Source organism: Pseudophryne corroboree, chromosome 5 (assembly GCF_028390025.1).
Source record: "Pseudophryne corroboree isolate aPseCor3 chromosome 5, aPseCor3.hap2, whole genome shotgun sequence".
In the NCBI taxonomy this organism is placed as follows: domain Eukaryota; kingdom Metazoa; phylum Chordata; class Amphibia; order Anura; family Myobatrachidae; genus Pseudophryne; species Pseudophryne corroboree.
In genome coordinates, this window is record NC_086448.1 from 758,284,710 (window position 1) to 758,312,560 (window position 27,851).

Below are 27,851 nucleotides of genomic sequence, written 5' to 3' on the forward strand. Positions count from 1 at the left end.
AGACACCGTCTTTTCAGGCTCAGTCCTTTCGTCCCCATAAGGGCAAGCGGGCAAAAGGCCACTCATATCTGCCCCGGGGCAGAGGAAGGGGAAAAAGACTGCAGCAGACAGCCTCTTCCCAGGAACAGAAGCCCTCCCCCGCTTCTGCCAAGTCCTCAGCATGACGCTGGGGCCTTACAAGCGGACTCAGACACGGTGGGGGCCCGCCTCAAGAATTTCAGCGCGCAGTGGGCTCACTCGCAAGTGGACCCCTGGATCCTGCAGGTAGTATCTCAGGGGTACAAATTGGAATTCGAGACGTCTCCCCCTCGCCGGTTCCTGAAGTCTGCTTTACCAACGTCTCCCCCCGACAGGGAGGCGGTATTGGAAGCCATTCACAAGCTGTATTCCCAGCAGGTGATAATCAAGGTACCCCTCCTACAACAGGGAAAGGGGTATTATTCCACGCTGTTTGTGGTACCGAAGCCGGACGGCTCGGTGAGACCTATTTTAAATCTGAAATCCTTGAACACTTACATACAAAGGTTCAAATTCAAGATGGAATCACTCAGAGCAGTGATAGCGAACCTGGAAGTAGGGGACTATATGGTGTCTCTGGACATCAAGGATGCTTACCTCCATGTCCCAATTTGCCCTTCTCACCAAGGGTACCTCAGGTTTGTGGTACAGAACTGTCACTATCAATTTCAGACGCTGCCGTTTGGATTGTCCACGGCACCCCGGGTCTTTACCAAGGTAATGGCCGAAATGATGATTCTTCTTCGAAGAAAAGGCGTCTTAATTATCCCTTACTTGGACGATCTCCTGATAAGGGCAAGGTCCAGAGAACAGTTAGAGGTCGGAGTAGCACTATCTCAAGTAGTACTACGACAGCACGGATGGATTCTAAATATTCCAAAATCGCAGCTGATTCCGACGACACGTCTGCTGTTCCTAGGGATGATTCTGGACACAGTACAGAAAAAGGTGTTTCTCCCGGAGGAGAAAGCCAGGAAGTTATCCGACCTAGTCAGGAACCTCCTAAAACCAGGCCAAGTGTCAGTGCATCAATGCACAAGGGTCCTGGGAAAAATGGTGGCTTCTTACGAAGCGATTCCATTCGGCAGATTCCACGCAAGAACTTTTCAGTGGGATCTGCTGGACAAATGGTCCGGATCGCATCTTCAAATGCATCAGCGGATAACCCTGTCTCCAAGGACAAGGGTGTCTCTCCTGTGGTGGTTACAGAGTGCTCATCTTCTAGAGGGCCGCAGATTCGGCATTCAGTACTGGGTCCTGGTGACCACGGATGCCAGCCTGAGAGGCTGGGGAGCAGTCACACAGGGAAGAAATTTCCAGGGCTTGTGGTCAAGCATGGAAACGTCACTCCACATAAATATCCTGGAACTAAGGGCCATTTACAATGCCCTAAGTCAGGCAAGGCCTCTGCTTCAGGGTCAGCCGGTGTTGATCCAGTCGGACAACATCACGGCAGTCGCCCACGTAAACAGACAGGGCGGCACAAGAAGCAGGAGGGCAATGACGGAAGTTGCAAGGATTCTTCGCTGGGCGGAAAATCATGTGATAGCACTGTCAGCAGTGTTCATTCCGGGAGTGGACAACTGGGAAGCAGACTTCCTCAGCAGACACGACCTCCACCCGGGGGAGTGGGGACTTCACCCAGAAGTCTTCCATATGATTGTGAACCGTTGGGAAAAACCAAAGGTGGACATGATGGCGTCCCGCCTCAACAAAAAACTGGACAGATATTGCGCCAGGTCAAGGGACCCTCAGGCAATAGCTGTGGACGCTCTGGTAACACCGTGGGTGTGCCAGTCAGTGTATGTGTTCCCTACTCTGCCTCTCATACCCAAGGTACTGAGAATCATAAGAAGGAGAGGAGTAAGGACTATACTCGTGGCTCCGGATTGGCCAAGAAGGACTTGGTACCCGGAACTTCAAGAGATGCTCACGGAAGACCCGTGGCCTCTACCTCTAAGAAAGGACCTGCTCCAGCAGGGACCATGTCTGTTCCAAGACTTACCGCGGCTGCGTTTGACGGCATGGCGGTTGAACGCCGGATCCTGAAGGAAAAAGGCATTCCGGATGAAGTCATCCCTACCCTGATCAAAGCCAGGAAGGATGTAACTGTGCAACATTATCACCGTATTTGGCGTAAATATGTTGCGTGGTGTGAGGCCAGGAAGGCCCCTACAGAGGAATTTCAACTGGGTCGTTTCCTGCATTTCCTGCAAACAGGACTGTCTATGGGCCTAAAATTAGGGTCCATTAAGGTTCAAATTTCGGCCCTGTCAATATTCTTCCAAAAAGAACTAGCTTTAGTTCCTGAAGTTCAGACGTTTGTCAAGGGGGTACTGCATATACAGCCTCCTTTTGTGCCTCCAGTGGCACCTTGGGATCTCAATGTAGTTTTGGGGTTCCTAAAATCACATTGGTTTGAACCACTCACCACTGTGGACTTAAAATATCTCACATGGAAAGTGGTAATGCTGTTAGCCCTGGCTTCAGCCAGGCGTGTCTCAGAATTGGCGGCTTTATCCTATAAAAGCCCTTACCTAATTTTTCATACGGACAGGGCAGAATTGAGGACTCGTCCTCAATTTCTCCCTAAGGTGGTTTCAGCATTTCACTTAAACCAGCCTATTGTGGTGCCTGCGGCTATTAGGGACTTGGAGGATTCCAAGTTGCTGGACGTAGTCAGGGCCCTGAAAATATATGTTTCCAGGACGGCTGGAGTCAGAAAATCTGACTCGCTGTTTATCCTGTATGCACCCAACAAGCTGGGTGCTCCTGCTTCTAAGCAGACTATTGCTCGTTGGATTTGTAGTACAATTCAGCTTGCACATTCTGTGGCAGGCCTGCCACAGCCAAAATCTGTAAAAGCCCATTCCACACGGAAAGTGGGCTCATCTTGGGCGGCTGCCCGAGGGGTCTCGGCTTTACAACTTTGCCGAGCAGCTACTTGGTCAGGGGCAAACACGTTTGCTAAATTCTACAAATTTGATACCCTGGCTGAGGAGGACCTGGAGTTCTCTCATTCGGTGCTGCAGAGTCATCCGCACTCTCCCACCCGTTTGGGAGCTTTGGTATAATCCCCATGGTCCTTTCGGAGTCCCCAGCATCCACTAGGACGTCAGAGAAAATAAGAATTTACTTACCGATAATTCTATTTCTCATAGTCCGTAGTGGATGCTGGGCGCCCATCCCAAGTGCGGATTGTCTGCAATACTTGTACATAGTTATTGTTACAAAAATCGGGTTATTATTGTTGTGAGCCATCCTTTTCAGAGGCTCCTCTGTTATCATGCTGTTAACTGGGTTCAGATCACAAGTTGTACGGTGTGATTGGTGTGGCTGGTTATGAGTCTTACCCGGGATTCAAAATCCTTCCTTATTGTGTACGCTCGTCCGGGCACAGTATCCTAACTTAGGCTTGGAGGAGGGTCATAGGGGGAGGAGCCAGTGCACACCAGGTAGTCCTAAAGCTTTTACTTTTGTGCCCAGTCTCCTGCGGAGCCGCTATTCCCCATGGTCCTTTCGGAGTCCCCAGCATCCACTACGGACTATGAGAAATAGAATTATCGGTAAGTAAATTCTTATTTTTACTGGTGAGAGAAGTAGGAAACTGCAGCACTTTCAATAATAAATAGGAAAATTATGGTTAAAGTGCAATGTTTTATGATTTAGGCGTATTACAATGCTGACCAAAGGTTAAATAATAATAGACCAAACCGGTACAGCTGCTGAGAGTTGCAACGGTAATTGTAGTGCTACCATATGCTGCATGATACACAGATCTGAATGAATGAATGAAGGGCGGGTGGATCAAACACGTTGGATGACCAAATAAAATATTCCGACCGGTTTCCTGCTGTGCTCAGAATTGTTGAGCGGCTCTGTGTGTGGCTGCCTTTAGGTGGTCATTTCGAGTTGTTCACTAGCGGCATTCGTTCGCGGAGCAGCGATGAGGCAAAAAACGGCACTTCTGCGTATACAGCGCAATGCGCACGCGCAACGTACCATAACAACGAACGATGTCGTTTCACACAGGGTCTTGCAAAGCTTTTCAGTCGCACTGGTGGCCACAGAGTGATTGACATGAAGTGGGCGTTTCTGGGTGTCAACTGACCGTTTTCAGGGAGTGTTCGATAAAACGCAGGCGTGCAAAGGAAAACGCAGGCGTGGCTGGGCGAACGCAGGGTGTGTTTGTGATATCAAAACAGGAACTGAACAGTCTGAAGTGATCGCAAGCACTGAGAAGGTCATTGGTACGGCCTCATCTAGAATACTGTATTCAGTTCTGGAGGCCATATCTTCAAAAGCATATTAATACATTAGAAACTGTACAAAGGAGGGCAACTAAAATGGTGCATGGCCTACATCACAAAACATACCCAGAAAGACTAAAGGCCCATACACACTTGACGATGCACACATCGTTAACGACCGTCGTTAACGACTTCCCTTGAACTTCCCTTGAACAGCTGAGCAAACGACATGAGCTTACATACTACCAACGACCAAAGACGAAAGACCAAAGACTATAGACCATTCATCGTTGAAGCATCCAAGCTGAACAGTTTATTAAAATAATGAGCTGGGAACAGGGCTGGTGAACAGTGGCTTGGTCGTTGGTCGACGTCGTTCATTTCAGCCCTCATCAACGACGTCGCTCATTATATCGTCAAGTGTGTATGCATCCGACGACCACCGATGCACGGCCCCGCGGGACGTTAACGACCCTCGCTTATCTGTGGAGCATGTATGCTCAATTTCCACTATGGTCGTTACCGACCAGAGAAGTCGTTGAATGTGTATGGTGTGAACGACCAAGCCACTGTTCACCAGCTCTGTTCCCAGCTCATTATTTTAATAAACTGTTCAGCTTGGATGCTTCAACGATGAATGGTCTATGGTCTTTGGTCTTTGGTCGTTGGTAGTGTGTATGCTCATGTCGTTTGCTCAGCTGTTCAAGGGAAGTTCAAGGGAAGTCGTTAACGACGGTCGTTAACGATGTGTGCATCGTCAAGTGTGTATGGGCCTTTAAGAAATCTCAATATGTATAGTTTGGAGCAGAGAAGGGAAAGGGGGGACATGATAGAAACTTTCAAATATATCAAGGGTTTTAACAAAGTCCAGGAGGGAAACATTCTCCAAATGAAGAAAAGCAATAGGACACGAGGACATGCACTGAGACTGGAGGGGGGGAGGTTCAGGGGAAATTTGCGGAAAAATTATTTCACAGAAAGGGTAGTGGACAAGTGGAATAGCCTCCCATCAGAGGTGGTAGAGGCTAAGACAGTAGAGCAATTTAAACATGCATGGGATAGACATAAGGATATCCTTACAAAGAAATAAGGATCAAATAAGGTTAGAGATAAAAATAATATAAAAAAAAAAAAAAGGGGGCAGACTAGATGGGCCAAGTGGTTCTTATCTGCCGACAAATTCTATAAGGTTTTGAGCTACTCTAAAACTGCATAAAAAAACTTTGTAGCCGCTCTGCGATCCTTTTTTCGTTCGTACTTCAGCTAAGCTAAAATACACTCCCAGTGGGAGGCGGTATAGCGTTTGCATGGCTGCTAAAAACTGCTAGCGAGCGAACAACTCGGATTGACCACCTTAGTCAGGAGAGATCGCTTTGACCCGTGTACAATAACAGTTGTAATGCAGAAGCAGTTAGCTTGAATTAATTCATATGTAGGACTGGGAGTAATCTAATTTGGAATTGCATTCTCCATGATGGTTGTACTCCACTTCTTACATTCTTTAAATCCCTTTTAATTTAATAATTATTAGAAACAATGACAATATAAAGCAGTGCAATGAGGGTGAAATTATTTTTTTTGTTTTTTATTCAATTAATAACAATGGATGTAGGAGACCACTAACACTACGACATGCACGTGGTGAAAGTGCCGTCTGTGTGATTACTGCAGGGCTTGCACTGGGAGGAAAGCCAGGAATGATTACAGTCGCATGCAGTGGTTCTTGGCGTAGCGTGCCATGATCAGTGTTTTTATGTTGCCAGGTTCTCTAAGTCACCAGGAATTCCCAGCTGTAAAGACGGATGAAACCGGCAGCTTACAAGAGATGTCCATTAAGCGACTGGTGATCGGCCCCATCGACCTCCGGCTGGACAGCAGCTCAGTGCATAGGATCCTAAAGATGGTGGCTTGTTCCTTCGATCATGAATACGAGGCATACAGCTGTTATAATCCAAGTAAGAGTGCGGCATTGCTCTGGGGTTTGATCCATGAAATAGGCTGATTGCTTTGATTACAGTATGTTGGGTATGTCTTCTTTATTGCTACATAAAACAAAGGCTTGCAGTATCTGAAGTGCTTACAGCTTGTTCATAGGATTGATGCAATAAGACTCCTTGGTCAGGGCCGTCTTAACAGCATTGTAGGCCCTGGGCAAAGCAATGCACTGGGATCCCTACACACCCATTCCCGGGAATACAGTTAAATAATAATAACTTTCCCCTTCTGCGGTCCTGCGAGGTCTCTCCACATGCTTCCATACAGTGAGTGGCTGTAAGCTGGGATGCTCCAGCCATCCATCAACCAGCTTGCTGACAGCCAATCACTGTCTAGCTGCAAGCTGGGATGCAGGTAGAAAATGTTGCCTGGCCACCCTATGTAATTCACAATCGGAGAGGATGGAGAGCTATCTCTACCTGCCTGCCAAGAAGCTACATAGGCACCGGCGGGAGGGGTGGGGGGCAAATGCCCCCAGCCCAGGCCTCCCCTGCTCAAAGGGCGCTAGAAACGTGGGGCTCTGAACAGTAAGCCCATATGTTAAGATGGCCCTGTCTTGGTGTTAAATTTACTAAGCCAGCTTCTTGCCTTATTTGAGCAGGAGATTTAAAATGGCAATACCATTTAATGCTGCTATGAATAGTATTGCCGTTTTAAGTTTCCTGCTTTAAACTTGCTGAGAAGCCCAACCGCTTAGTAAATCAACAGCTTTGGGAGCGCTATTTCACTGTACTGCTGACTTACCGCGCGGTTGTGAAAAAAAGTTGCATGCAAAGTACATAATGCATGCATATACTGTCTTCAGTTTTGCAGGAGGAATGTAAGACATTACCCAGCCCTGAGGAAGTGGCATCATTAGAGGAGTACATACCTACAAGGCTGACCTGCGTCACATTGCTGAAGTTCTCTATCACAATCACTATGGCAGAATTCAACCTACTTGGCCAATTGATGCCTATCATAATGGGGCAGAAGGTAGGAATGTAGTCACCCTTGTGGCTCTCCGGTTCTAGAACTACATGTCCTAGCATTCCCTGAAAACCAGAATGTTCTGCTACATGATGAGAAATCAACCCATCTTAGAGCAGACATGGGAAGTACGTGTCCTGGGGACTACATATGTATGTACTTACTAGTGAACCGCATATACTTGTAAGAATGTGATTAAAATGTTATACTGGTTTAGTCTCCCATATCCAGAGTTCCGTAATATGGAATTTTTTGAGCGCAACTGAGATAGTTAAACCTTTTTATTTCTGATGGCTCAATGTTCACAAACTTTGTCTCATGCACAAAATTATTAAAAATATTGTATAAAATTACCTGCAGGCTAGGGGGTATATTCAATAAGAGTCGGAAGGAGTTCCGTCCGACCTAATCACTAGGGGCAGTTTTTTTCGACAAGTTGGGAATTCTCGACTTGTCGGAAAACACGTGGATCGGCGGAATAGCCACCGATTCGCGTTCTTCTGTCGGAAACAGGGCCAAATCCGACAGGTTTTGGCCCCGTTTCCGACAATCTCAATCCAACTTAAAGAAAAAGTCGGATTGAGGTGAGGAGATGGGGGAGCGGTGCGGCGGGCTACGGGGAGCGGTGCGGCTGGCTACGGGGAGCGGGGCTGGCAGGTACCTTATGACGGCCGTCCCCAGGCCAGGCACCTCTCTCCCTGCAGCGCGGCACTGGGCTACACGGCCGTGATGTGCGGCTCCAGCAGCTCTCTGTGTTCTCACACACGGGGAGCTCCTGACAGCAGCTGCACAGACACCGTCCAAATCCGACAGTCGAATTGGGCCACTCTATTGAATAAGGGTTGTCGGATCCATACCGACAAATGCATGTCGAAATGGATCAGACTCTTATTGAATATACGCCTATGTGTATAAGATGTATATGAAACATAAATGCATTCTATGTTTAGACTTTGGTGCTATTCCCGAGATATCACATTATGGTATGCAGATGGTCCAATATATGGAATAATCAGATCTCCAAAACACTTCTGGTCCCAAGCATTTCGGATATGGGAGACGCAAACTGTATATGACATTAAGGTTACACTAAAACTACATTTGCAGTCAATAGAACAATATAAAGTATTAGATGGTTTGTTAACACATAGAGGAACACAACCTTTCTTAAAATGAAGTCCGTGTGGCCCTCCTCAGATCTTGTAGTCCTTATTGAGTGGTATTCACCCATCGTGGCCGTCATCGTGTCAATTGAGATGGCCACTACCAGAATTTACTTTTGGAATGGGTGACTGTTCTGCACACAGTTAACTAGTTATTTACTTAAACTCTTCCATATTCTAGGAGTCCCATATTCTGTAGTCTGCCAGGACTTCCTATGCTTCTTCATCTTTGTTAATAGCAACCATCCATCTCTAATATAATACCATTAGGTGAATTAAGGGCTTTGCTACAAAGGGAATTTTAAGCATCTCAGAACTGAACTATTACAAAAATTGAGATATGTGGGTAAACGTAACTGTTACATTTAATAGTCTGTGTTATTAGACATATTTTAGGTTGAGAATCATGATAATAGGTTTTTTCGTCTTTAAAACTACACAGCAGTGTCATAATAGGTCTCTTCAGTAGTTGGGAGCTTGACGTAAGACTATAATTACCCCCAATTTGTGGTAGCACCTGCTTCACACAGAGATTCTGCATTTCATCAGGCCTGTACAATTTGTGATCAAGTACAGTGATTTTCATGGAGTCTGCGTTCCCATAGTATGCTCAGGAGATGCACTTATGAGTTTCAGAAAAGCTGCTTAACATCAAGAGGATACTGAGGTCTTTTACCTGAAGATCCTACAGCAAATGTCCTCTATTATATTCTTGCTAGTTTTAATAACAATATACATAGCATCCGCCCAGCTGGGTATCATCAGTGGGTTATAGGTCAGATACACAGTTACCTTAGGGAGCACTTATGCTGTGGGGTAATGAGAAGGAAGGCTTATGTATCAGGTACAGTGAGGTCATCTGCTGCACAGAACATCTGGAAGTATTAGGGAAGGGTTAGTAAAATTGCTTGCATGTCACTGTAAAATGATTCATTTATCTAAAAGCATCCCTGTAGGTATGCATTGTTGGGGTATTATATAGGTTTTGGAGGGTAGTAAAGAGTCTGCAGTGCGAGGTGAGGAGTTCTACTTGGTGGGCGCTGCATAAGAAAGTTCTTGTAAGAGGGAAAGCAGTGATGGAAGATGTGGGCTCTGCAGTTAATAAGAGATATTTCCACATGAGAACAGTAGGTGTGGTAGTACTTATTGCTGTATGTTATGCAATAGTGATTATATATAAGATAACGTTTTCTCCCTGCTGTATATTATAAGGACATTATAAGTTATTCAGGCGTCACACGGCCATATAAAAGCACTAGTACACAATGGCCGTCCTCCCTCCAAGACTGGTAAGTACTCCTCACCGGTCTTGCATCTTCCTGATGGACTGGGCGCCTGCTTGTGTGCTCTTGTTAGAGCCGCATCACTACACGAACCTCGGAACCTGCACTACAGGGTTTGCATTCATGGGGAAAGTAAAAATCACAGTATTCAGATGGAGAGATAATTATGGAAATTACATTTATTATTGCTTTGTGTTCCGTAAAGGTGTTCATAGATTTCTTCGAGTTTACCTGCCTCCCGCTTGCAATGGAGGTAGCCATTTTGTTAATAGAACCAATGGAATGCAGCCTGGGAAATTGCGCCTTGGTCATGCAACTCGTTCTTTGTGAATTGTTAAGATGGGCATTTGCTTTCCACGAAACGACTGCCTCCATTTTGTGTGGGTAATGGGTACACTTTAAGAAATCGTACATTAGTTTGGCAAATTGCTTTTACTTACCCCCAGAACGTTTGTGTTTTTTCTTTTCAGCATTCCGTTAGCATAAACGCTGCAAGTTTTCAGCCAATAAGACCTCTGCCTGCTCTCAGAATACTTGCTGACAAAATCAACGTTGAGCATTCGGTGCCCATGTACGCAGAGCAGCTGGTCCAGACGGTGAGCAGCCTGAGCCAGCCCTCCGATAACCTGCTGCACCACTGCTACGCCCACTGCTACCTGAAGGTATGAGGTCACTGGTCCCCCGCTGCTTTCCGCACACTGAGACGCTGAGAATCCTTGTGCCGTATAACCTTTTACCCAAACACTGAATCATTGTCTCTTCCAGGGTGTAGGATTTGTGCCCCATGATTCCATGTAGAAAATTACACCCTATCTATTTCTATGTTATCCTCTGTGGAAAATGTCGGCACCACAATATCGACATTAGAATGTTGTCATGGTTCAACCTGCCGCTAGTTGAAATGTGGACATTCTAATTAGGGATAGTTAAGGTGTGATTGGGGGCTGGGGTTATGGTTAGGCTGTGTGTGTGCGTGTGTAGGGGGGCGCTTTTGAGTGTGCATTAGTGATAGGGGTAGAATACTCACCGGATTGACACTGCTGACCCCTCGCTGCCGGGACGGCTTCTCATATGACCGCCGGAACCTGGAAGAAGCCGCTGAAGGGGTAAAACAACACCGGGCCATCAGGGTCGGTTTGTCGACTGCTCATTATGTTGGCATATCCGTGTAGACACGAGGAATGTTGACATGGTCACTGTCAGCATGCCTGATGAATGTCAACATTAATAACGTTTGAAACGTACCTCACCCTATGTAATATCTGATATCTATATATCTAGTGGCTCTCCTCTTCTATCGGTCTATTTAGTGCAGTGGTGGGCATCCTGATTCACTTCGGAGGCCGCAGTGGGCGGCACTCCAACCTTTAAAAGGGCCGCACATTACTCTTAAGGTCAATAGTAATTTCATTTAATACATTTGATCAATGAAAGACACCTAACTTTGATGAAATACCTTTTAAATAAGAATTACCAGCTATAGAAAACGGAATCAGTATGATATTCCGGCTGTCAGGATCCCGGCATGCACACTGACGCCGGAATCGAGCACAGCATGTCCCTTGCGGGCTCGCTGTGCTCGCCACGCGTCGGGCCCGGTGCCGACCTTTGTTCACCACACTAATCTATTCCCACTTGGGTGTTGGCGTGGACCACCACCCAAGTGGGTTATACAGGTGGCAGTCACAGCATTCAGGATTCCGGTGTCAGTATCCTGACAGCCAGCAACGTGATGGCCTCCTATAGCAAACAAATATGACAACAATCAGGAGTGAGTTGGGGGATCCAGTTAAGGGGCTTGGAGGGGTGCATGTAGCCCATCACTGAGATAATGAGTCCAATCTCTCCGTGTTGAGGCTCCTTTCTATTTGTCTCACAATATTTTGCTCTGTCATGGCTTCTTCTCCCTTTCATGTGCTATTTAACATTAATATAAGTTTTGATAAATAATATCCTTTGGACAATAAAATGGTCATCATCTAGGCCTACAAAGGCCATTGTATATATATTTTTTCTCTACATTTTATTACATCTTTTGGAATCCATGCTTCCGCTGGTTGAGTTAGTTAACCAACTTAATGCATATGACAGTGGCAAATATTTTCAACACTTGTATATGGTTCAGTATATGACTCATGCGGCTAAATGTAATAGCCAGTGAGCTTCTGGAGGTGCGGAACTTTGTGCGAGTCTGCCCTTATTTTTAAAGCGGCAATCATTTATAGGGCAAATCCAACCTGTTTTTAAAAAATACAGGTAAATGGTTTAAGTGTGTCCATAACTCTGTTCTTAGGACCCCACACAGTTCATGTTTTCCAGTTCTCCTCACAGAATAAGGGAAATTATCTTCACGTATCAGTGAGTAATGAGTACACCTGTGCACCTGCTAGGTGACCTGGGTGATGTGCCAGTGAGTAATGAATACACGTGCACCTGCTAGGTGACCTGGGTTGTGTGCCAGTGAGTAATGAGTACACCTGTGCACCTGCTAGGTGACCTGGGTGATGTGCCAGTGAGTAATGAATACACCTGTGCACCTGCTAGGTGACCTGGGTGATGTGCCAGTGAGTAATGAGTACACCTGTGCACCTGCTAGGTGACCTGGGTGATGTGCCAGTGAGTAATGAATACACCTGTGCACCTGCTAGGTGACCTGGGTGATGTGCCAGTGAGTAATGAGTACACCTGTGCACCTGCTAGGTGACCTGGGTGATGTGCCAGTGAGTAATGAATACACCTGTGCCCCTGCTAGGTGACCTGGGTGATGTGTCAGTGAGTAATGAATACACCTGTGCACCTGCTAGGTGACCTGGATAACATGAACCATTTTAGAACCATTTTTCTATCCCGATGCAAAGGTATTTCCTAAGAAGTAGGCTAAGATGATGCCCACAGTTATTCATGTTCTAGTTCTGCAATAATCCTTTAATATGTGAGCAGCCTGTGACACCTCACCTCTGTCTGTAAGAGTGTTCTGGGAATCTGCAGAACCACAAAACGCCAATGACATTTCTCATATTGGACAAGAAATGGATATAATAAGCTGCACCCAGTAGTCTTTACCTACACACACTATACGGTTTATATGTGAATGTATGATAGGCATAGAAAGTTGTACAGTACAACCCAGCATCCTTTCCTGCTATTGTTTATATCATAGGCTTTAGCACTGAAACATAACAGTGACTTCACTTTGAAGGTCACCGATTTGGAATGTGTGGGATAAAATATAAAACTTCTAACGATCTTTTCAGCATTTTACATCATGGACACAAAAATACAACTTTTCTCTGACCTGTAAAGGGCAACAACGAATTACATACACGGATCGTTTAGGTACCTAGTTAAAACATCAAAGCTCTGCAATACAGTCATCACAAAGAACACAAATGCTCATGTGTATGCAGACATGGAACCAATTATAGGTTCCAACGAGTCGTTCTGGGACAGATGTTCGGGAGGATATCGTACAAGAGACTGTTCCGTTTCCCGACGTGATGAAAAATCAACACTTTATGTGGGATGAAAGAGTAAAAAGTATACATGGCCATATGTGTTAGGAGATAAAATAGTGCTTTGTTTTTAGATCCGTGCTGTAAAACTACAGCGCGATGTATGTTAATGTTTAAAGTGTATCTGTTGCCTTTACACAATCATTTATCGGATTGAACCAGTTTTATAAAACACATGTAAATGGGTCTGGAGCTATAAATAGTTGCTTTTTGTGTTTCTATACCCATTGGCTTGTTTACCTGCATTGTGTTAGCTTTCTGTAATTTTTTTTTGCATCATTTGTTGTTCTGTAGCTGTGCGTTTGCTGCTTTTCAGTATATAAGAACAGTTTGAAATCTCTGCACATCACTGCCTGTTTTGACTTCAAAGTCAATGAGTTTTCTGCTGTAAAGTGTGGCATTTAGAATTGGCCAAACTGCCAGTGGTCTCACTAGAAAATCATAAGGCCAATCCGTAGACGAGGAGATGCAATACATTTATAGCGCGGGCAGTAATTATGTATTTCATAAATTGGAATAAACCTTAATTATTTAAATGTTACGGAATTATTTAATTAATATATTAGTGGCCAAATTAATGATCAATTAGATTAGTAGACCAATATTATTCATTATATTAAGTTGCCAACATTAAATGTTTGCTAGTAGGACCTATAAAACAGGTGTGGTATAGAAGATGTACACTGTCTAGAAAGACCCCCATATGGTCGACAGAGTCAAGAGGTCCATATGACAATGGCCGACACAAAACTTGTAGACACAAGTTTTTTGTAGTTTTTATTTTTTGGTTTATAATTTTGTATGTTTAACCATATCTAAGCACAATTAGTGGAAGCGTGTATGAATGGTTTCCCCTGTCATAAAGACACAATATAATGGTTGTTTTGACAAATATGCCCTTTAATAAATGTCTCCTTTATCCCACATTGTGCACACATTCATTTCCTGATAACAAGGAGTAATATTACTTTTGTTGGTATTCGGTCAGTTTGTTGATGTTCATAGAGCGGTATGCAAATGGTATATCACGCCCAATTTCCTTTCTAAAGTGATCCCCGTTACGAGCATATTGCGCCCATAGTAATCGGGTTTAGCTGTGTAAAAGGTTAGGCGCCATTGTAACCCCAGGGGGTAGTGAGCTGAAATGAGTATACCACGTCCGTCAGCAGAAACAGAACAGGTATGGAAGGGGGTGAAATTTTTTTAATTATTATCATTATTTATTATTACAAGTTATTTATATAGCGCACACATATTCCACAGCGCTTTACAGAGAATATTTGCCAATTCACATCAGTCCCTGCCCCAGTGGAGCTTACAATCTATATTCCCTATCACATGTATACACAGACACATTCACTAGGGTTAATTTTGTTGGGAGCCAATTAGCCTACCAGTATATGTTTGGATTGTGGGAGGAAACCGGAGTACACGGAGGAAACCCACGCAGGTATGGGGAGAACATACAAACTCCACACAGTTAGGGCCATGGTGGGAATCAAATCCATGACCTCAGTGCTGTGAGGCAGTAATGCTAACCATTACACCATCCGTACTGCCCATAATACCGCCCATAATGTCAACATCGTCTGAATGTCGACTTTATCATGATGCTTCATTGTGAATGACGGCAGCCAAAATGACGACACATGAGTTTAGGGTCATGCTGCGGTTAGGGTTAAAAGTCTGTGGGAAACCGGTCGGCAATCACAGTGTCGTTCTAGCAGTATCTACATTTGACATGACTACATTTGTATAGGTAGACATTCAGAACATGACAACATTCTGAATGCTGACAAAGTATACTACACCTGTTGGTCACAATTGTTCATATTAATGTCTGGAACCTGTAATTGTCTTCCTTTCGTTCCGGTGCTTCGCCTTCTTCCAGTCTGTGGCATCAAGCCAAGCGCGTTAAACCTTTATTTTGACTTTGTTTGTCATTTTGCCCCGGTAGACCGCTTGAACTATTTGCCAAGCATTGGTTGGAAGAAGCAGAGTACTGCTGGTGGTAGTACATAACCTATGTTTATGTGCAAAATCTATTTAACAGCTGCTGCAAGAGTTGAAGAGACGTTGTTCTTATCCTTCTTTCCAAAACTCCCTGGTGCAGCTTATTATATCCATTTCTTGTTCAGTAGAGCTGCCATTGGCAGTTGTGTGGTTCTGCATCTCCCAGCATGCTTTTACCAGCCACAGATGAGGTGTCATGTAGACGTGTGCTAAGAAGCATTGATAACCTGTCCTGATGATTTATATTGCAGGTGTTTGGTTTTCAAGCCGGACTTACATATCTTGATAACAAAGGATCGTACTGCTCTCCTGTGTCAGTGGTGCCTGCCTTCAGCACTGCCTTGTATGGGAAACTGCTCAGGCTCCCCCAGCAGTGGTAAGTTGCCTTCTGTATGACGTTTTTTTCTCAATTACATTTTGTATTGTAGATGCTGTAAATGTGGAAACTGAATACGCATCATAAGTAATAGAGACTGCAAGGCCACGTAGTACATGTTAAAGGCATGTCCATCCTGCTAAACCCAGTGCATAGCTACTTACTGTCTCTCTCCCCCCCCCCACCCCTCCCCCAACCACCAACACACACAAAATCTGCCCCAACCGTAAACCAATACTGCAATATTCTGATGCAGACAAGCTGATGCTGTCCAATTAACTTTCTGATTTCCAACAGCGGTAGATACCCGATTGTAATGACTTATTAACCATTTATTTATAACCTGTTATTTATATAGTGCAGAGAATATTATACAGAGAATATTTCAGTGGGTCACATTAATCCCTGTCCCAGTGGAGCGTACACTCTATACTCCCTATCTCATGGATAAACATACATGTTAGGGTTTAAACAATTTTTGTCAGGAGGCAATTAACCCGCCTGTATATTTTTGTGTAGGGGGCAGACTCCACACAGATAGTGCCTTGGTCAGGAATGGAACTCAATACCTTAGTGTTGTGAGATAGCAATGCTAACCCCTGAGCCAACCATGCTGATTGTCTGATACAGTTTCCAAAACTGTATTGACATTCATTTCATCTGCAGTAACTTTGAATCATTTTGCTGTCTTAAGGGATCCGTATGTAGCCAGATAGAGCACTTTTTATTTTTTTTTATTTTTTTTATTTAGTTCTGGAGCCTTTTGTAGCTGGGCCCTAAAGTAGTCACAGGGGCAATCACTGTCTTCCCTCAGTATTAAAGATCCTAGAAGTAGAGAAAATATTGCGGTTCTGGTTTCAGCTGCAGATTTTATACGTGTTGGCAGGAAAGCGCTCAGGATTTGAATTTCAATGTAAAATTCGACATAAAAGTCTTTAACTACAGTCTTGAACTTTGAACCAGAACCATGGAAATGAAAAGGATATGATAGTCATTTGGCGCTTATCCAACCTACCTTCTCGGTTTTATTTTCTGCTTTTTGATTCTGAACAGGATAGGCTTGTATCTGTTGCCAATATTGTACAGTGTTGTTATTGAAAAGTATCCTCTGCTGCAGATCCGCAATGTGAACTTTTTACCATTGATACAGTAACCAAAAGGCCTCTCGATCTAGTATCTCCATGAGCTTCCCTTTATAGATGACGCTGGGCTAGGTGGGAAGACTTTCAGGGCTCGTTCACACCCCTCCGCTGTTAAGGCTCTCTGCATCCGCTTACCAGTGCCTGAAAGGCACGTAAGATATAGGATGAATTGGTTCTGACCCGTTTGTTCCCTGCATTGCCTTCTAAAAATGTTAATGCCGCATTTTTAACTTTTAAAATGCAGCACAAGTGAATTATAATTTGTAAATGAAAGTTATCAGTACGATTGGTTAGTTTGCTGAACGTTCAATGCACCAAAATAAACATTTGTTAAACGTGCATTAGTTTTTGTGTTTTTAGCCAGTTTCCCGGCGCCGGAGTGTGAATAAGCCCTCGGTCACGTGTCAAGTACTATTCCCTATGTATTGCTCTTTTCCATGGGATTGGCAAACATTTATTTTTCCCTACTCCTGTCGCTCTGAGGGCTAAGGCACAGGGGTGGTGTGACCACTTTAATCTGTTTAAATATAGATCTATACTAAAGGCACACTAGTGATAGTAGCTGCTAATATCATTCGAAGATATTTCTGTGCAGAATTCTCTTATAATGGTGACATGCCCTAGTAAATGCGAAATGTTAGGGCAAAGTTGCACTGAATTTTTCCGTCATTGTGGGTATTCAATTGTTTGAAAAGTCGGTTGGTGTCTGTTTTTTCCTGTCTATTAGATAGGAAAAAAACAGACACCCAACTGACTTTTCAAACAATTGAATACCCCTTCCCTGTTATGTCCCTAACGTTGATACTGAAAGTTTCATTGGGAAACAAAAATGCATGTAGGATATGTAGCAATTTACCCTTACAAATATGGTGGATATCCTATTAGCCACAGTGTTTTCTCATGGCTAATGGATTCACCCCAGCCTATCCAATTACTCCTAAAAGTTGGGGTGAGCCGTGCCTCATAAGGGATTTTGTTTCACCTGCCTCAGGCAGGCGAAACATAATCCCCAAAAAACAGCCCCGTTTTTGGGGGTGAAAACTGGGCTGTTTTTTTGTGAAACCACACGTTTAACTATTTTGCAAGATAATTATTTTTTTTAGGGGTGTCCTAATAGGATAGTCTGAAAAAAAAAATCGGGAAAAAGATAGCGAAAAACCTTTTCACTCCAAAAGATTTTTTCACCTCTAATTGGATGTCACCCGGCATACTGTACACCATCCATGTCTCTGTTGCAATAAGACCCCGCAGGGTCTTGAGCCACTGCTCCCGCTGACTGACTGGTGGCCGCCACCCCCTCAGAAGCTGGAGTGTGGCGAGTCAGTCACTGTCCCCCCTTGCAAGCGGGGGACAGTGTGAAGATGGCGGCTACGGGTCAGGAGCGCGGGAACAACCTGTACCCAGGTCAGCATATTCCTCCGGCCAGTATAATCATCTTGTGAGCGGGAAGACAGCGCCATTGAAGGGGGCGGAGCTTCTCCTCAGAGCGGACCCAGCAGCGTTCAGCACCATTTTTCCTGCCTGCAGCCACGGTTCACTGGATCCAGGTCCCTCCAGAGCTTTCTCCATCCGTCTGTACGGTACCAGGGGGCTGTAGAAGGGGCTGCTTAAAGGCTGTGTCACCTATTAAGGGACACAGTCAGCGCTGGGAAGGGACTCCCTTTGCCTGAAAAGCGCTGTGTGGGTTGGCTCCAATCCCTGTGTCTCTCTGCCATTCTTGGAGGCGGGGGGGGGGGACTCTGTCCTCAAAATACCCTGTGTGTTTGTGGGGTGTTTGTGGTTTGTGTGTGTGTGCAATATGTCTAGGGACACTGTTTCATATGCTGCGGAGGATTTGTCTTCCCAGGAAGACTCCATTCCATGTAATCAGGATTGCAGTGTTTTAGCCCAGATCCCAGCTAGAGCGCCAGAGTGGTTAGTCTCTCTGAGGGGGACTATTTCTCAGATTTCTGATAGGGTGGCTAGGACTGAGCATGCCACTCAGATCCTCCAGTCCTTTATGGTGGTATGGTCTGATCCTGCCTCCTCTGGGTCCCCTGCGGTACTTTCTAATAAGCGTGCGCTTGCAATTATGCAGGATGACACGGATACCGACTCTGACACTGCAGACGGTGATGGGGATGTGTTGCGGTGGACGGCATCGCTTGCCAGGGGGGTGCAGTTGATGATTGAGGCTGTTAGGGATGTTTTACACATTTCAGACACAGCTCCGGAACAGGTGGAGGAGGCCTTCTTCACAGATAATAAGAAGCCACCCCTCACTTTTCCGGCATCCAAGGAATTGAATGCGATCTTTGAAAAGGCATGGGAAACTCCGGAAAAGAAATTCCAGATTCCCAAGAGAGTCCTGGTGGCTTTTCCCTACCCAGAGGAAGATAGGAAGAGGTGGGAGTCCCCGCCGATAGTTGACGCCTCTGTATCAAGGCTGTCCAAACAGGTAGTTTTACCGGTCCCGGAATCTACCGCATTAAAGGACCCGGCAGATCGCAAGGTGGATGCTACGCTGAAATCCATTTACACGGCTTCGGGGGCTATATTGCGGCCTACTATAGCCTGTGCTTGGATTGCTGAAGCTATTGCCAGGTGGTCGATCACTCTGCAGGAGGAATCGTCTACGCTGGACAAAGGTGACGTTGATTTGTTTTTGCGTAATATTCAGGATTCTGCAGGGTTCCTGGTGGATTCCATGAAGGACCTGGGTTCCATGGCTACGGGGATCTCCTCCATGTCAGTCTCGGCTCGAAGAGGTCTCTGGCTGCGCAACTGGTCTGCGGACACGGAATCCAGGAAGTGTGTGGAGGGCCTTCCGTACAAAGATCAGGCTCTATTTGGGGAGGCGCTGGATGCGTGGATTGCCACGGCTACCGCGGGTAAGTCTCCTTTTCTCCCCTCAGCTGCGCTGGCTTAGAAAAATCCCTTTTCATCTAACACGTGACAGTCCTTTCGGGCCGCGCAGCCTAGGAAGAATAAGCCTTCGAACACCTTCTTCAGAGGTGGTCGTGCCAAAGGAAATAAACCCGCTCCCGCAGGTTCCCAGACCCAGAAGCCCGCTTCTGATACCCCTAAGTCCTCTGAATGACGGTGGACAGATAGGCCTGGAGGAAGGTCAGGTGGGGGCGAGACTCCGGCAGTTCAGCCACGTCTGGGCGTCGTCGGGTCTGGACCCCTGGGTTCTGGATGTAGTGTCCAGAGGGTACAGACTGGAGTTTCAAGAGCCCCCGCCTCACTGTTTCTTCAAGTCAGGCTTACCAGCGCTGCTGGCGGACAGGACAATTCTTCTGGAAGCCATCAGGAAATTGGTGGTGTCAGAGGTTATTGTTCAGGTCCCTCTTCAGCAACGGATCAAGGGTTATTATTCGATCCTTTTTGTGGTACCGAAACCGGATTGTTAGGTACGGCCTATTCTGAATTTAAAGTCTTTGAACCTTTATCTCAAGGAGTTCAAATTCAAGATGGAATCTCTGAGAGCTGTCATTTCAGGGCTGTCGGAGGGGGCGTTCCTGGTGTCCCTAGACATCAAGGATGCTTACCTCCACATTCCCATTTGGGCGCCGCATCAAGCTTATCTCAGGTTTGCGCTGATGGACGATCATGGTCAGTTCCAGGCGTTACTGTTTGGCCTCTCAACAGCACCAAGGTGATGTCGGAGATGACGGTTCTCCTCTGCAAACAGGGGGTGAACATAATTCCATATCTGGACGATCTCCTGATCAAGGCGTCATCCAGGGAGAGGTTGTCGCAGTCCATCGCGCTCACGACACGGCTGCTCAGGACGCACGGTTGGATCCTGAACCTTCCGAAGTCTCATCTGGAGCCGACAAGGCGGCTGTCTTTCCTGGGAATGATCCTCGACACGGAAGTGCAGTGGGTATTTCTCCCGGCAGAGAAAGCGTTGGTGATTCAAACAATGGTCCGGGATGTCCTACGGCCTACCCGGGTATCGGTTCATCAATGTATACGCCTTCTGGGGAAGATGGTTGCCGCCTACGAGGCTCTGCAGTATGGCAGGTTTCATGCTCGACCTTTTCAATTGGACCTCTTGGACCAGTGGTCGGGCTCTCCCCTACACATGCACAAGAGGATACGCCTGTCTCCGAAAGCCAGGATTTCACTCCTCTGGTGGCTGCAACTTCCACACCTTCTGGAAGGGCGAAGGTTCGGAATTCAAGACTGGATCCTTCTGACCGCAGATGCAAGTCTAAGAGGTTGGGTAGCAGTCGCTCTAGGGGAAACCTTTCAAGGATGATGGTCGGATCAAGAGTCACTTATCCCAATAAACATCCTGGAACTCAGGACCGTTTATAACGCCCTTCTGCAAGCAGCATACCTTCTACAGGATCGGGCTGTTCAGGTGCAGTCAGACAACGTGACCACAGTAGCCTACATACCCCAACAAGGCGGAATGAAGAGCAGAGCTGCCATGGCAGAGGTGTCAAAAATCCTCATCTGGGCAGAAAGGCACGCGGTGGCGATGTCTGCGATCTTCATTCCGGGCGTAGACAACTGGGAAGCACACTTCCTCAGCAGACACGATCTCCATCCAGGGGAGTGGGGCCTCCATCCGGAGGTGTTCGAGGAGGTAACCGCTTGGTGGGGGGTTCCTCACATAGACATGATGGCCTCCCGCCTCAACAAGATGCTACGGAGTTACTGTTCCAGGTCAAGAGACCCACAGGCAGTGGCGGTGGACGCACTGGTAACACCTTGGGTGTTCAAGTTAGTGTATGTGTTCCCTCCACTACCTCTGATACCAAAGGTTCTTCAACTCGTGAGAAAAACAATGGTTTTGGCAATCCTCATTGCTCCAGACTGGCCGAGGAGGGCTTGATACGCGGATCTGCTGAATCTTCTGCTGGAAGATCCACGGCCTTTGCCTCTTCGGGAGGATCTGCTTCTGCAGGGGCTGTTCGCATATCAAGACTTACCGCGGCTTCGTTTGATCTTGGCTAGGAAGGGTATCCCGAGTGAGGTCATTCCTACCCTGATACAGACCAGGAAGGGGGTAACGTCTAAGCATTACCATCGCATTTGGAAGAAATATGTCTCTGTGTGAGACCAAGAAGTTCCCGGCAGTGGAGTTTCAACTGGGACGTTTTCTCCTTTTCCTGCAAGCAGGGGTGGATATGGGACTAAGACTGGGCTCCATCAAGGTCCAGATCTCTGCTTTGTCCATCTTCTTCCAAAAACAATTGGCTGTTCTTCCTGAGGTTCAGACTTTTTTGAAAGGGGTTCTGCACATCCAGCCTCCCTTTGTGGCGCCTACGGCACCATGGGATCTTGACGTGGTGTTGCAGTTCCTGCAATCTGCTTGGTTTGAGCCTCTACAGGAGGCTGATCTCAAGTTTCTCACGTGGAAGGCGGTCACCTTGTTGGCCTTGGCTTCTGCACGACGTGTGTCGGAATTTGGGGCTTTATCTTGTAAAAGCCCCTAACTGATGTTCCTTGAGGACAGGGCGGAACTTAGGACTCGTCCACAGTTCCTACCTAAGGTTGTGTCGACTTTCCACATTAACCAACCTATTGTGGTACCAGTGGCTACTGACTCCTCAATTACTTCAAAGGCCTTGGATGTAGTGAGGACTTTGAAGATTTACGTGAAGAGGACGGCTTGTCACAGGAAAAGTGACTCCCTGTTTGTCCTCGATGATCCAAACAAAATTTGATGTCCTAACAAAAAAAGGTGAAAGTGTCCCGTGCGCAAGAGCTGCTAGTAATGTTTAAACTCCTGTGAGGTTTCCTCCAACCCCTCACCAAATTTGATGTCCTGCTTTTAAGCAGTCGATTTCTCGCTGGATCTGGTTCACTATCCAGCATGCTTATTCCACTTATTCCGAAATCTGTAAAGGCCCACTATACTCGTAAAGTGGGCTCTACCTGGGCGGCTGCCCGGGGTGTCTTGGCGATACAACTCTGCCGAGCAGCTACTTGTTCTGGGTCGAACACGTTTGCCAAGTTTTACAAGTTCGATACTTTGGCCTCTGCTGACCTCCAGTTTGGTCAAGCAGTGTTGCAGGAGCCTCCGCGCTCTCCCTCCCGTACTGGGAGCTTTGGTACATCCCCATGGTACTAATATGGACCCCAGCATCCTCTAGGACGTAAGAGAAAATAGGATTTTAATTACCTGAAACGGTAAATCCTTTTCTCGTAGTCCGTAGCGCTTCGTTTTCCTGCATTGGTTATGGTTCAGTGTTACCTGGTTCCTAGGTAAGTTCTGCGTTATTTACTGTTTCAGCTGTTGCTGAAGTTATTCCGGCATGTTGGCCGGATTTTCATGTTTGTGTGAGCTGGTATGAATCTCGCCACTAACTGTGTAATTCCATCTCTCGAAGTATGTCGTCTCCTCGGGCACAGTTTCTAGACTGAGTCTGGTAGGAGGGGATAGAGGGAGGAGCCAGCCCACACTATTAAACTCTTAAAGTGCCAATGGCTCCTGGTGGAGCCGTCTATACCCCATGGTACTAATATCGACCCCAGCATACTCTACGGGCTACGAGAAAAGGATTTACCGTTTCAGGTAATTAAAATCCTATTTTATCCTTACCTGGATTTTAACATTAGACTTTGTTATGAATTGGGAACGTTTAACCTGTTTAGTTTATTTTTCTCCATATACGGTACTTTGTTTATCAGTGTGTTGAACTATTTTTTTGGCCATCATATCTAAAATATCTTGATGTACTGTAATTTTATCTATAATAATATATATACAGGGAGATTCAAAAGTCGCAGTACACACTTTTGCTTTAAAAACTGTGCAGGAAATAGTGAATAGTCCAGTAAGATATAGGTGAGGTGGGCTATTTTTTTAGGGTATGTACCGAACGTGGGCGCCATCTTGAAATTGGCCATCTTGAATCTAAGTCAGTTTTTTTCAAATGGAAAGGGGGTCATGTAACATGTCAAACAACATCGGAATTTGTCGAAAAGTTTATTGCTGCAAACAGATTTGAAATAGCAGTTATGGCTCAAAAGTTACAACACTTTTTTTGTTGGAATTACAGGCTGAACTGTTCTCCATAAAGGACAGTCATTTAATGTGTTCAACATGTTGTCCCTCTTGGTCAACACAAATTCGAAGGTACTGGATCCAATCGTCATGCACTCGCAGAAGGATTTCCGAAGAAATGCTGGCACACGCTTCTTCATTGAGATGCTGGAGATGATGCTTGTTTCTTAATTTCTCCGCATACACGAGTTGCTTTAAATCAGGCATTTCCAACCATGGTACTCAAGGCACACTAACCGTGCAGGTTTTAGTGATATCCAGGCTTCAGCACAGGTGACTTAATTAGTAGCTCAGTTACTTTGATTTAACCATGTGTGCTGCAGCCTGGATATCACTAAAACCTACACTGTTGGTGTGCCTTGAGGACCGTGGTTGGGAATGCCTGCTTTAAATGATCCCACAGATAAGTCAAGTGGTGTGAGGTCAGGTGATCTGGGTGGCCATTCCACAGAACCACGTCGGCAAATCCAATGACCAGGAAATTGACCATCTAACCACTGACGAACAACTGCTCCGTAGTGTGGTGTAGCCCCATCCTGTTGAAAGTAACAGGGGAAGCTGCCATCTTCACTCAGACCTGAGGGGAACACCACTTCTTGCAGCATTTCGAGGTAGCGTTGTGCATTTAGGTTCTGGTCAATGAAAATCATTCCAATTACACCACACTATAGCCCACACCGGGATGCAGTCAAGATCCCGCTGGACGGAATCCCGGTGGTCGAAATACCGACACCGGAATCCCGACCTGCACCGTGCTCGCAGTGTGGCGTGCGCTGCGAGCCCGCTAGGGGCTGCGTTCCGCTCGCCACCCCTGTCGGGATTGTGCAGGTCGGGATTCCGGTGTCGGTATTTCGACCGCCGGGATCTTGTCCAGCGGGATTTCGTACTGATCCACCCACACCACACCATAACCTTTACGTTACTAACAACCTTGAATGGTTCCATCCAGTGTGGATTCTGGTCACTCCAGTACCTGTGGTAGTGATCGTTAACTTCACCATTGACATAAAAGTTTGCCTCATCACTGAACAAGATGCCTTGTGCAAAAGAGGGATCCTGTTGATGTTGCTCTAAGGCCCACGTGCAAAACTGCATACGTCTGTCTGGGTCATCCTCTGCTAGGTACTGGAGTAGCTGGATCTTGAATGGATGCCATCGATGGGCATGAAGGATTCATACGATCAATGGGGGTAATTCCAAGTTGATCGCAGCAGGAAATTTTTTAGCAGTTGGGCAAAACCATGTGCACTGCAGGGGGGCAGATATAACATGTGCAGAGAGAGATAGATTTGGGTGTGGTGAGTTCAATCTGCAATCTAAATTCCAGTGTAAAAATAAAGCAGCCAGTATTTACCCTGCACAGAAACAAAATAACCCACCCAAATCTAACTCTCTCTGCAGATGTTATATCTGCCCCCCCCCACCCCCCTGCAATGCACATGGTTTTGGCCAACTGCTAAAAAATTTCCTGCTGCGATCAACTTGGAATTACCCCCCATGACTGGCTAATTCCACATTCTGCTGACAAATGTTGTATGCTGCGTTGTGGGCTCTTCACAAAGGATGCTCAGAATATATATGCATCAGTGATAGTGTTATTATAACTAGGTAATCTACACTGTCAATTTGTATATCATAAGCTATATTGTATTCTAGGATGAAACTGTTTTGCAGCTTTATATAGCATACCTCCCAACATGACCCTCTCCAGGAGGGACAGAATGCTCTGCTCCTGGACTTCCTTCTTAATTTATGATTGCTATCACCTGTGGTGTAACACCTTTCTTATCCATTTACCTGTTCAAAACAGGTGCTGGCAATCACAAATTAAGAAAAATGTCCAGAAGCAGAGCATTGTGTCCCTCCTGGAGAGGGTCATGTTGGGAGGTATGATATAGTTGGTAACTGCTATCTTAGTATTTGTTTTAGTTGAGTTTTATGGCATGCTCTGTAAACGGGGGTGGGATGTTAGGCCTTGATTGCAATTACTAGAGACACATGGATACTTACCATTCATAAGGAAAGATGCCTGGCTGAACAACAGCCAGCTGAACAGGGCTTTATTAGAAGGGCTTTTTTAAAAGGGTTATGAAAATATTACAATATAGACTTACCCAGGACTTACCAGGACGAAAACAGACGGAAACAACCCACCGACAAAACAGAAAACATCGTCCCTTCCTTTCATTCCCAATCATCTGTGTATTTCAGCGTATGTAAATATTTTACCAACTAAAATCCTCATGACCTCTAAGAACAAAATGCAACCAATTTGGTAGACAACTATATACATTGTGAATTACATGTGATTGTACATACCTGTTTGTCACTTTGCTCTATAATGCACAGTTAACATACAGCAGAACAACACCAGTAGGCACCTGCACTTTTAACTTGAACAAGTAAAACCTTACACTGTCAGCCTAGAAAACACTGATTTCATCTCAAACTAACTATGTTCCACAAATTGATTTTCTGCATTGCTCTTCATGGAGTATTCATAAAGGCCATTGCATCATTCAGTCTCCCAGCAACTCACCCCTCTGTACATGTTGCCCCCTTAATTCTACACTCCCCTCTTATTAGCACTCATGAGCTTTTTACTTCCCTATACTCATTGACAATAACATCTACAACCTCTCACCATAAAAAACTTTCACAAACCTCTGACACCCACATTTATCTCTCTCTTCTGCTTCTGATAGCTGGTGACATTTCACCAAATCCAGGACCCAGCCACTTGCATCACTCGCATTCACCTGATTCACAGCAACATAGAAATCCAGCTAACCTCATAAACATCACATGTCTTCCATCACCCTCCAGATCACTAAAATGTGCCTTATGGAATGCACGCTCTGTTTGTAACAAATTAACATCCATCCATGACCTCTTCATATCTAACAACATCAATCTGCTGGCTATAACAGAAACCTGGCTCACACAATCTGACACAGCCTCCCCTGCAGCACTGGCACATGGTGGTCTCCACTTTACACACACCTCCAGACCCGATAACCATAAAGGAGGAGGAGTAGGACTTTTACTTTCCCAATCTTTTGCATATACTGTTCTACCACAGGTTCCATCACTCACATTTACATCATTTGAAGTACATTCCATTAGGGTTTACTCTCCTTTCTCTCTGCGTGTTGCAGCTATCTACCGCCCACCTGGGCATCCAAAACAATTTTTGGAAGATTTTTCTGCCTGGCTCCCTCACTTCCTATCCTCTGACATCGCCACCATTATCATGGGTGATTTCAATATTGCTATTGATTGTCCAAAATCTGCTGCGCATGCCTCCAAACTACTCTCTCTAACCTCCTCTCTTGGCCTCTCCCAATGGACTGACTCCTCTACTCATCAGGCGGGCCACTGCCTTGATCTAGTATTCACCAGACTATGCTCCATCGCTGAACTCACTAACACTCCTTTCCCCCTCTCAGATCACAACCTTATCACCTGCATGCTTTCCTCTGTTAATTCAAACCCTGTGTTGCGGAAGTTCTCCAATCTTCCTCAAACTCGCAGAAATATTAACACAATTAATCTTCAAGAACTTTCCACTTCACTCCAACAACTGCTTTCACCTATTTCTGCATTCACCTCTCCTGAGATGGCTGTATCACACCTTAATGAGACTCTAGAACTAGCCCTTGATGAAGTGGCTCCAGTTACCCATCACACTCCACGTAGGCCTAGATGTCAACCATGGCACTCCAAATTAACAAGACAACTACAAAAACTCACACGAAAACTTGAACGTCAGTGGCGTAAATCTCAGATTTCAAGTGACTTCCTCACATATAAGACAGTCTACCATTCTTATAAAAATGCCCTGGACACTGCCAAACAAACATATTTCCAAACTCTTATCTCTGCTCAAGCCTCTAACCCCAAACGACTCTTTAATACATTTAAATCACTTCTGAATCCTCCCGCACCTACCCCACCAGCCACTATCAAGGCACAGGATCTTGCTTCCTACTTCAAGGAGAAGATTGCTAAGATCCGAGATGAAATGGTATGCTCTTCGGCAGCCAGTGACCTGCTCCGTTCTTTACCTGAACCCTCTGGCACTCTTTCTTCATTTGATCCCACAAATGAAGATGAAGTATCAT

The 27,851-nt window shown here is 45.6% G+C and overlaps 1 protein-coding gene across 5 annotated transcripts in view; it reads left to right on the forward strand.

Moving 5' to 3' along the window:
• Positions 1-27,851, forward strand: part of VPS13B (vacuolar protein sorting 13 homolog B) — a 1,616,194-nt gene that overhangs the window by 267,723 nt on the left and 1,320,620 nt on the right. For all 5 annotated transcript variants that reach the window (XM_063924187.1, XM_063924188.1, XM_063924189.1 and 2 more), the window contains exons 13-16: positions 6,032-6,223; positions 7,069-7,238; positions 10,149-10,340; positions 15,455-15,579. In XM_063924187.1, the coding sequence (XP_063780257.1) occupies positions 6,032-6,223; positions 7,069-7,238; positions 10,149-10,340; positions 15,455-15,579 (679 nt within the window). The remainder of the gene's footprint in view (positions 1-6,031; positions 6,224-7,068; positions 7,239-10,148; positions 10,341-15,454; positions 15,580-27,851) is intronic.